We start from the raw sequence: 12,222 nt of genomic DNA on the forward strand, positions 1-12,222 counted from the left end.
GAAGTGTAATTGGCCATATCCAGTGATAGATGGCTGTTCAACCTTTGTTACTCATCGGTGGCAAGATGCATGGAGGCTTGTCTCACAATATGAGGTTGATTGTGCAGTCTATTAAACACCAGTCTCAGGAGGAAATGTTACTTGCTGGAATGCTGGAGCTTGAAAAAAAATCTCAAGAATGATCTGATTTAAAACTCAACACGTTTCAGTGATTGCCCATTATATTTCTGAGAGGATAAACATGATGGAAAATTTGATCACACCTAATGAATCGTTTTCATTCATAGAGGTGACTGGGAAGATAGAATTCAATATAATTGTTTGAGATTACAGCCCTTTGTCTCTCTCTATCATAAATCAAAAACCTAAATTACAGTCTATTTTATTGCCAATACATTTTTATGTGAACCAAATTCCTGATTGTACATGCATTATCTACAGAACTGAAAGCAGTAGCAAGACTCTATATGTTATTTTTGGTCATTAAGCCAGTTTACAATGTGACTTGTAGAGTGTTTTGATTGACCTGCAATTCACTGCAACTCACTAAAGGTTATTGGCTAATCAAATGAACAAATAAATCATTGTTTCTCTTCATAAAAAAAGATTCAGTTCACATCTTATCCCAATACAATGAAGCTTCATGACAAGATATATGCACCTGCATGTTGCCCAGGGGGTCTAGTTCGCTGTGTGAAGGTATACACTCAAACACCTCCTGAGAAACATCCATGGCTTGCATGATTGATGTGCTTAATGTTAAGGAAGAGAGAGTTGCCATACATCAGGTTTTCACACAGCATGCCTGTTTTTGTTCAATAATCTGGTCATGGGGTAAAGATTCTGACGCAAGCAGGAAACAAACATCTCAAGAGATGATTTGTAAAATACAGGCAGACAGAGACAGAGATAGTTGATGGAAGGAAAAAAGAAATGCAAGCAGAAATTAAATTGACTTCCCTCAAGGAAGTTTTCCTTTGCACTTGAGAGAGGTAGAACTAAAATGAACAAATTAATAAATAACGGGTGGCTTTTGTCAAGGGCTTTTGACATCCCCCAACAGTTGAGAGTAGCTGGAGAAACGAGTGATGCTCGTTAACTCTGACCCAAATCATAAGAGACACTGGGAGCTGTTAAAACACAGAGCAGATTGGGGAGTCTGGGTGACCTAGATAGCATTGCTTTTGACAAGCAGCCGTACATCACATTAAATCGCTCTTCCGTCTAATACAATGAGGCATATCTCCCTCGTTCCTAATGAAAATTACATTCTGATAAGGTTCTTTGTGACATGGAAAATACCTCTCCCATCGTTGACACTCCAAGGCTCTTTCTGAGACGTACTTATGGGGAGATTGCCCCTTCGCATAGACCTGGGTGACATTATCTGCCTCATAAGCACACACGAGGGGTGACACATGGTCTAGACAGCCATGCACAAGGAGAACGGATGGTGATTAGGCAATTGCAATGACCTGTTGTTCAAGGAAACGAAATGTGCCTTAACATCACAGTTCATTTTGGAATAATGGGAGGGTTGAAGGACTTGTCTGCAGGAGGAAGAGGAGGCACAAAGAGAGACTATTTCAAAGATCAATTTGTTTTATACATATAGGAATGCACAGAGCAAGAATCTGTACGCTGAAGCAACATCCATGTGGAAGGTGCACCTAACCCACATTCCAAAAGAAATTTATATTTTCTTACTAACCTCTAGCAGTATTAAGCCATGTAGCCCTTTTTGTGATCGCAGCACCTTACATTAATCTGTGATTTTGCACAGTGTGTTAAAATATTGTTTAAACATTGATTTTACCCTTGCAAGGCAGCTGTGATCTTGTGACGCTTGTGTCCAAACCACACTGGTTCAGATCAATCAGTGTCCTAATACTACGGCATGAGATAGAGGCATGGTTTAACACTAGGTGTGTGTGAGGACATGTGGGATTAGTGACTGTTTGCTTGAAAACAACAATATCAGCTGAGGTTAGCATATATGCTGCTAGCATCAGTTATATTACAACTGGAGAGTATTTCTTCATTGAAAGAAGAGCAAAGAACAGCACTGAAAGCTTTTGTTGATGCAAAATATGCTTTTAGCTCTTCTTTTGACTGGCTTCAGTAAGAGTTTGACTACGTTCTTCAGTACCTTCAGTTCATGAACTGATTGATTGAAGTTCGCCTGTGATAGACAGACGGTTCATCCAATCAATTTATTTGAAACTGCTTGCCCTTTTCCAAACATTTTCCGACGTCACAAACCATCAGGCGTAGTTAGGTTCTGTTGATTTAGCACTGGGCACACATTGTATCATTCTGGGCAGACATAGGTACCACTATGTGACCGAACCACGGGCAAATTTAGTTGTGAGGTCACAAATGTGGCTATTAGCAGATAGTTTCAGTTTTATGTTCCCAGGTTTTGATATATCTGTCTCTGAGGATTTTTTCCATCACTACAATACAGTGGAGGTGAATGGAATTCCATTTGGGGCAACATATTTATCCAGAGACAGTGTCCTAGTTACTCTGGATAATCCACAATCCTCACTGTGAATGTCTTTCTTAGGGACTATTTATTTTCAATAGAATGCAATTTCAATAAAAAAGGGCTCTGTTTCTGGAAAGATATATTTCCCATCTATCTTCTGTTGAATTGTGTAAATGTCATGTTTAAATTATACAAGCAACACAAATGGAATTTCTTTCTGTTTTTAGGGTGGGAGGTCTCAAGGGGTGTTAAAACTGAATGCAAAGCAAGTTGTAGCAATGTAATTGTTGCATTTATTATTGATGTGTACGTTGCTGAACGTACGTTGAACTGAAAAACTTCTTATAACTTCAGTCTGAACACACCAAGTGAGAGGATATGTTATTATATCAAAATAAAATGATAAAATCTTAAAAAATGACACCAGTTTCCCTCACTCTCACCACACACACTCCCAATGTCACACAATGTCACACAGGATAATGTGCCCGATGTGGAGCAGCTCTTTTCAGGCAAGGGTAGGCTGAAGGCCTCTTTCTCCAACAATGGCCTATTACCATGCCAACAGAAGCAGTGCCAGCCGCGGTGCCAGCTTGGCATGGCCCCTGTGTTAGCAGTGGATGATTCAAGGGCATTAAAGCACAATGTGGGGGGTTTAGTTTATAAACGGTCGTGCCAGGATTTCCTTCAGAGTTTGCTTTGAAACAGCCTGTCATTCATCGCTTTCTGCTACTTCCCCTCCTCTCGTGCTGTTGGCATGAGCTGGAAGCATTTACAATCCATCTTCTGAAATTCATCTTTGCTTTGCATGCACAGAAGCACCGGTCATGCTTTAATGTTCTATATTCACTTACAAGCAGTACATAAAACAAGTGCGTCAAATACTTCGCCACAGGTCTTCAAGGGTGGGCACTGAACAGCATGCATTTGCTGCACTCTCATTAAGGATTGATGATCCAGAAGAGATAATGACATCTTTGTTGATTTGTTAAATTGGTGCCTGCCATTTTGTGCGTTAAATTAATGCTGTAATGAGTGATCAAGGGGCATGTGTTTGTCATTTAAATTTTTAACCACCTCCAGCGTAACATTAACTGTCATTCCTGTCTCCTCGCCTTGCAGTGCTCGGAGCAAGTGACTGTGATGGGCCGTCGGACTGCATCTGAAGTACTCTACCAAAGAATAATATCCACTCCTGACCTACTCTGAAGAACAATATTTAATTCAATCAATGTTGCAGTCTCCCCTGGGGGGAATTACTCCTGAGCAATAGGTGGACCCTCAGAAAAGAGCAACAGTGGACCATGTGATACTTGACCTTCACGGAGAGAACTCAGGTACACTCCAAAAGATGTCAAATCTGATCTGAAGCTGCTCTCCAGAGGATCTTCCAACTAATAATTCAATCATCTTTTCATGTGTTGTTTAGCAATACTCAAACACCATGGGCCAACAGTGACGGACCGTCAATCCTGGATCTTCATTTATTGAGGAGTACCAGACATACTCACCATGGATTTGAATGAGATTTTCTCCACCAAAGAGCAACTGTGAGAGACTGGAGTGGGGGGGAATTGGACACTGGAAGCTGGGAGGATTAGCTAGTGTGCTGCTAACCCATGGTGGACCTGCTGTGAGCAGGACAAGGGACTCAGCAGTGGAGGATGTCAGCGGAGGCCGAGCTCCAGCCGGGTGTCAAAACCAGTCAGCGAAAGGAGTCCAGGAGGATCAAAGGTACGTGAGATTCTACTTACCAAACTCTCTCATCTCTGCCGCAGAAATGCATTAGTACACTGATTCTGTAATTCTATCTAATATAGATGCATCTAAAATATTAGGCTCACACGGTGTCTATAATTTTGTGGCTTGAGATAAAAGTATGATTTATAATGTTGAGGGAAAAAAGATGAAGACCAGAAACGTGTCAAAAAGGGAGTTAGGATAAAATGGGGATGGCAGCTTTCTCATGTTTGGCAGGCAGTGAACATAACCTTAAGTTATGTTTGGATGGAGCTAAATAACGCTGGAGAGAAGCTTCACTCAGTCAAGCCCGCCGAGAGGCTCCCTGTCTCATCCCAGGGATCCAGATGTAGTAACAGCTTTCCATGTAGCCCAAGGGTTTGGTAGTGCCATGATTTAGGTGTCATGGACAGGGTAATTCACACCCTGTCGCTTTGATGAACAGCATAAGTGATGTAATAGGACGAGGCATTCTCTGAACGTTCACAGGGAGATTGAAATGGGATTGAATTGGCTGAGAGGAGGAAAGAAGAGGAGATAGAGAGGCAGAAAGAGTGAGATTCACAGGGAAGGGGAAGGAAGAGGTTGCTCTCTCGTTTGCCCTCCCTCTCTTCATCCTTTTTTTCCCATTTCTCCATCCATGAATAAAGCCACTCCAGCTAGTCCAGTAAATCTGGCTTCTGCGGGCTGGCTGTATCGAGGCCGCGGGGCCAGGTCCTCTGTGGCTGTTTCACTGGCCCTGTCGGCTTGCTCAGATAAATGGCCGTGCTGGAGGAGGGCCCATTGATTTGAGTTAAGTGGAGGGGGGAGAGCAGAGCGAGGGAGCTATTACACACGTGGCCATGCGGCTCATTGGAGGGGGCTATCAGCACAGGCTATCAGCCCTGACTTTACCATGTTAATCACATGTGCTGCAGGGATCATTGTCACAATCAGCAAAGATGCTATTTAGATCCATATAAATGGAAATGTGGCAATATAAATGCACCTAGAGTGTCAGGCAGCACAGCTAGTGTGGTTGTGAGCAGTCTGGGGCCAGATGAAGGACACTGCTGAGGATCAGGCTGATGACATATATTTAGAGAAAGCACAGTTTATATTCATGTGGGTGCAACGCAACAGAAGAAATTGGTGTGATTTAAAGGACAAGGTAGCTGCTAATTTATACTTTTCATCTTGTGCTCAACAATCCCCATGAAAAGACAATAAATCCAGAATGTGTAAATCTGTTTCTCGCTACTGTCTGACTTCTCTACCCTGTTTGTTCCACTCCCATTCACACATGAAGATGTAAGTCTTTTCTTTTAAATACACAAATATAAAGCTTCATTTTTGTAAATTATTTCCATAAACAATTGGGAATTGTTGTTTTTTAGCAAACATTATCTAAACAGGAATAAATAGTGCAGTATTTACAGCACTAGGATGTTGGATTGACAGTTCCAATATTCATTGTTATAAAGAAACATGTCCCAAAGCACAATAGTGTAATTCATTGAACAGTGTTGGGCAAAAAAAAAATGGAGTGAAATGAACTGAAGTCATCCCTGTAAGGAGACTCCATGATATCACTGACATGGCCAAGAAATGCTTCCAGCATGTTACTCCCCACTGTTGTTTTTACTGCTTGTGCACATATTAAACAAACAAGATACAACATGTTAATTTAAGGATCTTTGGTGTTGTAGTTCTGACCTGGCCAGGCTGAGCTGTCCTCAGTTTTTATACAAAGATAACCCTCTCCATGCTTTAACTTGTAATGCACAAATATAAGACCGGTCTTATCACCTAACACTAGCCAAGGAAGCGAATAAGTACATTTACCAAAAAAGTAGTTAACGTGTGCAGAAATACCAAGGTCATTTAACAAGCAACAGGCCCAGCTTTACAGCACATTAGCAGCTAGCTTAGCCTGAGTGACTGTTCACAGTCCTGTATTCACAGTGAAACCACACGATTTCATTTCAATTTTATTTGTATAGCGCCAATTCATAACAAAAGTTAACTCAGGACAAACAGAGCAGGTCTAGACTGTTCACACACCCTCGCTGGCCAGTGGCTAAGATGAAGATACCACATCTAAATAAGACGACTCTTGAGTTACCGGAAGATACGATCATGTTCTGCTGGAGGCCTCCCCACTTCTCCAGCTGCTGAGCCAAGCATGTACAAGACCTGTCTCTGCACATAAAATGTCAAAGTAACAAAGCATTACTGGGATTAGTAACTGTAATGTTATTACTGAATAACCCTATTTGTTACTGAAAAAGGAACCACATTAGTGTTATATGTTATGTTACTCAGAAATACGTTGTTGGGCAATTCTGGACATCAATGGCACTTGTTAGAATAAATTCATAATTGTTTTTGGTCTTTTTATGGGATTTGTTGATTGTAAGGAGAATCTAGAATATATCCAGTTGTATCCTTTAATGCATGCACTGCTTATTTGAATTTTGATTTGTAATTTACTTAAACGGATATCAGAAGAAAATTAACTTTTTGTGTTGCACTGGGCAAAATATTGTGTTTTGTTTTAGTGATTTTGGCACTCGTCATTCCTTTTAAACCTCACTGCAGCAAACTCTGACTGCCATGGTAAAGCCAAAGCTCCCCTCTATCCATCAGCAGAATTGCTTTACATGCGTGACTTTACTCTATCTCCATAGCAACTGTTGCTCTCCTACTGTAATCTGTGCACACAAAAAAATGATTCATTTCAAAAAGGGAGACAAGTGTTGGAGGACAGAGAGACATGGGGGGGCAGCAAACAGACATAGAAAGGGACAAACCGCAGATTAAATCACCAGTCACCTCGCACACTGAATGTACATTGGAAAGATTGAAAGAGGCTGTACAAATACTAACCATTTCACCCTATTCAAACACAATTTCCCACATTTGACCAAATCATTTGCTGGTGCGCTTATCCGGCCATTCCTCCTACTGCTTCACCTTGAATGTGATAATAGCATTGTGGAGCCCCTACCTAAAGAATGATCTCACCCATCACCACCCAGCACACATCAATACCTGCATGTAACTCTGCAGTGATTCAGTGGTCTGTCCGCTGCATTGACAATGTGCACAATACCCCTAGTTAACTGCGTAACTGCTTTAATGATTAGTGATTACACCAAAACCTCGATCTTGTGTTTAATGCCAGAGATTGGGCAGAGGAATTTCGACATCAGTGTGGGTTGGACGAGAGAACACGTGCTGCCGTTAATGTTTGTAAATGTGTATCTGTGTGTTTGCTGAGGCTTATGAAAGTTATTTTGTGCACATGGGGGAGGCAGATGGCGGGGACAGACTTGCCTTCCTCAGACATCCATTCTCTTTACTGCTACTTAAAGTCGTCAGCCCCCTGCACTGATAGGACATACCTAGTGTTTTCGTTTGAAATGTCCTGTGCAGAGACGCGCAAAATAATGGCTAACATTGTATATTGCATGTAGGTGAACGCAGGACTCAGTAGGCATCGCCGTGCACTCTCATTATAACTCAGCGGATTGCGTGTGTGGCCTTCTAGTAGAGAGGAACATTCACAGGAAGAGACAGGCAGACACAGATACACACTCCGAAAGGTTCAAAGGTTAAGCTGCCTCGATGCCCAGATCCCCAACAAAAAGTTTCTTGTTGCCAAGTCCTTATATCTGGAGGGGCACTTCTGACTCTCCATCTGTTGCCATCTGTCCCTTCACTGTCCCCATTCTAGTATGGCAAGGAGGAGGCTGCAACACTGTGATCAGAGACAAGCTCTGAAACAGTATGGAGCAGGGCGAACATTAATTGTTCTCTCCATGGTCCTGGTGCAGGTCCTGTGTGTCAGGTGGGTGATAGGAGCGTTTGATTTGAGGCCCTCTGATGTACAGGCTTGTTAAATCTCAGCCCTGTTTTTGAAGAATTGGCAATTTTAAGGCATTTAAGTTTATTTGATTGGTGGAAAATGAGGGCAACAGGATATATTGGGGGCAGAGAGAGATGTCACACAAGTCCCAGGCTGGATCGTAACCCAGGTCGCATGAATCTCAGACCACCAGGGTTTCCAAATGGCAGGCATGTTGTGTAGGATGTGTAGGATACACTTAGACACAGACTAACAGTAGACAATGCTTTAGGCAGCCCTCTGTCAGACAAATTATGAGCATCAGACTTATGGGCCAGAAATATTGTGAGGACCATTCAACCTTGGGTAATTGTAAATCCAGAAAGCCAGAGGAATATGTGTCAGCCCCCCTCACACACACACACCTTCTCCCTCTCTCTTCTCCTTTCTTACAGTGTGTAACAACATGAAACAGCATGCCCCGCAGCTCTTTAGTTTTCAAATACAGCACACTTGCTCGTCTGGATCTGAACCCAGAGCACGTAGCGTACAAGTTATGCCACTGTGTCAAGACTCTCATTTGGTATGCAAGGCCTACTTTTTTGAGGATCTGTGCGTAAACCTCTAAATCTCTCCTGAAGTGTTATTAGGGGAAATGGCACGCTGTATGTAAAGAAACAAATGGCACAGAACATCTGGTTAAAGCTCATCTGAGAGAGCTGCACTGAATTGGACTGATCGTGTTTAAAATGCAACTGGAGCAGCATGCATTTTACATTACATTACAGAGTGTATGAGTCAGTAAAATCAGGATGGAATACATAATACTGTATGAATAGGCTACAGTCACTATATGAGGGATGGTTTGAATCAGGCACGGCAATAATTACTGTAGGAGTCCACTCTCTCTTGCATTTGTCCCGCAAGGTTTAACAAATGTTAAACTGTCTACAGTTTGTCTTTTTAGTGAGTGTCATCAAAGTGGGAATGTTAATTTCTCTACATGGTTGCTGTGTGCATGCCAAGCTGGTTCATGTTCAGAGGTACGTGGTGGCTGTATGTAAGACTCATTATCCTCTGGCAGAGAAACAAGTCTGAATTAGACCCAGATTTGACATTCACTTGCTTAGAGACTTTAATGACTTTAGCATCGTCAAGCCCTCCCCCCTTTAGAGAATTGTGCCCTCATGAATTAGTAAGAGGGTGTGCATAGCCAAGAAAAGAGCTTGCATTTGAATGTTTTTCTTTTTCTCCTTTTGCACAAACCACTTAATTTGCTCTTTTTTTTAAATTTCTAGTTTTTCTTTTCAATTCCTCCTTGGAAATTGCAGGGATGCAAGAAGAAATTCCATTTGTGTTATGGTATGTGTAGTATGGAGGGCAATAACACGTGTTTCTGGGTGGAATAAGGTCATTTCGGTGTAATATGGTCTTTAAGTGCAGCCTAACAGTCTTATAGGAATGTTAAACCTTGTTCTCTTCTCACACACAGCTTAGCCAGCCATTTAAGTGTGCCGTTAACTGATGTACTGTATATGCGCTCATGACCTAGAATTGAGTGTGCAAGGGGCCTGAAAACTGTTAAATTCTCCAAGGTGCCAGTGACCTTGATTTTGAAATCCTGCTATCTCTTTGTGTAAATGCGGCGGGAGTCTGTGTTTTGTGGCTGACAAACCGCGTACAGGTTATGAGGGGATGGTTTATACATTGCAGACGCACGAGACAGTGCTCGGGGCTCGCGCCCTCATAATCAAAACGGCACGACGGCAGACAGCGCGGAGACGAAATGAGAAAGGTGTCAGTGTCAAGGTGGTGTCAGGGCAGCTGCAGAGATTGACAGACAGAATAATCAGCAGCAGGGATGGGAGGGAGAAGGGAGGGGATGACAGTATAAAGCCCGAGGCCATCCAGACACACATTTTCAAATGCCCCCCTGTCTCACGCCACCATCCCGCCACCACTAACATCCATCACCCAGGGAGGGCCTGGTGGATTGTGGGTGAGCACTGGACCGAGATGATTCCCCTCAATAGTAGCCATTCAAGCTGGTTTGTCACCACCAATTGCACCCATGGGAACTATGGGCGTGGGTGAGGCGTAGGAGTAAGCACCCCCCCTCAGCCACCCTGTAACCTTCCACCCGTGCTTTTTCAGTGCGGATGCCCCACAATGCCCTGCAATAGGTGATGGAGTGTTCTCAATGTTCCAGTTGTTTTCTCGTTTAGTCCACTGCCTTTATCAACTCCATTTTCAATTTCAAGTTCAATTTTCTTTCAATCTTGCCCCCCTGCTGCTAATTTGCTATTCATTCTGCATTTCCTATTCCATAAATATTTATACCGGGAGCAGCCAACTCTCTCACACACACACACACACACAGAGTAGCCTCTATACCTCAAGCAGGCCATGATACTAAAGTTTTAGGATTCAGTTGAGCTCACACATCCTTGTTTCCTGTAATCACTCTCTTTCATTTTCTCCTCCTTATATCCTGTCCTCTCTGTCTCTCCCGGTGCAGGTCAGGACCGCAGTGAGGCGGGGCTTATTAAGCGTTTCCGTGGAGATGGCGTGCGCTACAAGGCCAAGCTGATCGGGATTGATGAGGTGACAGCGGCGCGTGGGGACAAGCTGTGCCAGGACTCCATGATGAAGCTGAAGGTGCAGACGTCTGTGTGTTTGTAAATGTGTGTGTGAGTGTGTGTCTGTGTGGGGACATCATTGAGTCTCTTCACTCATCTCAGTCAAATTTGGAAAAGGCATGCCCGGCCATGTCTGTATTGTCTGCTGAATGAGTCATGGGAGCTGTCTTGTTCTGTATATGACTCACTGAGACTCTGTAAAGAACTGACCAGACAGAACAAATAAAAGTCCAACAGTATTATTCCGTAGTTCTTTGTCATGTAGAAAGAGCTTTCTATCTTTGCAAAATGGTAGCATCCTTGTGCTTTATTTTCCTTTTCATGTGCAGCTGTATTTTTAGCTTACTCAAAGCTCCCTGCATTTATTCATACAGCTTTTTTGACCTTGGGGGCCAACTGGCTTCCTATTCGGAGAAAAAGCAGTATGTCACTTAAGTAAGAAATTTTCGCTTTTTAGCAAATGTATGCAAGAACACTAACCCCCCTTCAATTTGTCTGCCTCTTCTATGTCTGCTCACGTCAGTCACAGCCTTCTATTTTTACAACAAAGTCCACAATGTTATACTTGTAGCACATATGCAAACTGTGATAATGTGACCCAGATAATGCTTGAGCCAGTGTTCTTTACAGAATTTTGCAAGTAAATTAGGTCAAGTTAAAGCCCTCCAGTAAGTTCAGAAAAAAGTCTGAATACTAGTGATTGTGGATGAAAGGGTTGAGTACTGTTGAACTTGTTTTGAAATATGTGTAGCTGACTAAAATTAACTGTAAATTCACTGTTCCCTAAGCCCCTCTCCTCTACAGTTGCTATTCCTGTGTAGCTTCTCGCACACGTCAAAAAAACGGGTCCTTGATATCAGATAGTGGTAGACAAAAGCAGGCTTCTCATTTCTCTCATTTCTAGCAATTCAATTTTGTTGGCAGAAAAGATAACTGAGGCTAGCAGATTTGATCATCTGGAGCTACCTGTCTTATTAGGCTAACATTAGCTCCGTGACTTGGTCGAAAACACCGTCTACATTTGGTTTTTTGAGTGTTTTTAGTGGACTTGTTTTAAAAAGAGAATCCTGTGAAAGGGGTCTAAAATATGTGCTTTATGGCGGTTTCTGGCATTGAGCTAAAAGACTGAAGCTAAATCTAGATGTCCCAGATGAAGAGTTAGCATGCTCATCAGTTGATGATCCATGGAAATAAATAAACTGTATTGTTCTTGTATTGCATTGTAGAGCTAATTAATCTTAATATTAATGATTGTATCATATTTCACATGAACTCGGACTAAGGACTAGTTTGGCGAACATAACCATCTCAGATAACAGGTTTGGCATGGGGTTGCTGGAGTGTAAGATTCCCAAAAGCAATAGAGCTAACGCTAACGTTCATCATCTAGGGTCAGTGGATAAATATTAAGTGGATGCACTCGACGCAAATGGGACTTTTTTTAAAAACAACCTGTAATTCCACAAAATAAATCAGTATGAAGAGAGAGAGAGAGAGATGAGAAGTATTGCTACCAATAGAGC

The 12,222-nt window shown here is 42.3% G+C and overlaps 1 protein-coding gene across 1 annotated transcript in view; it reads left to right on the forward strand.

Annotated features, from left to right (window-relative positions):
* Nucleotides 1–3,940: 3,940 nt before the first annotated feature.
* LOC118334552 overlaps nucleotides 3,941–12,222 on the forward strand; it is a 33,732-nt gene continuing 25,450 nt past the window's right edge. The window contains exons 1-2 of the mRNA XM_035670478.1: nucleotides 3,941–4,225; nucleotides 10,579–10,718. Of these exons, the coding sequence (XP_035526371.1) occupies nucleotides 4,156–4,225; nucleotides 10,579–10,718 (210 nt within the window). The 5' untranslated portion in view covers nucleotides 3,941–4,155. The remainder of the gene's footprint in view (nucleotides 4,226–10,578; nucleotides 10,719–12,222) is intronic.

Source organism: Morone saxatilis, unplaced genomic scaffold, assembly GCF_004916995.1.
Source record: "Morone saxatilis isolate NCDOM2014 unplaced genomic scaffold, NCSU_SB_2.0 Contig23, whole genome shotgun sequence".
Taxonomy (NCBI): Eukaryota; Metazoa; Chordata; class Actinopteri; family Moronidae; genus Morone; species Morone saxatilis.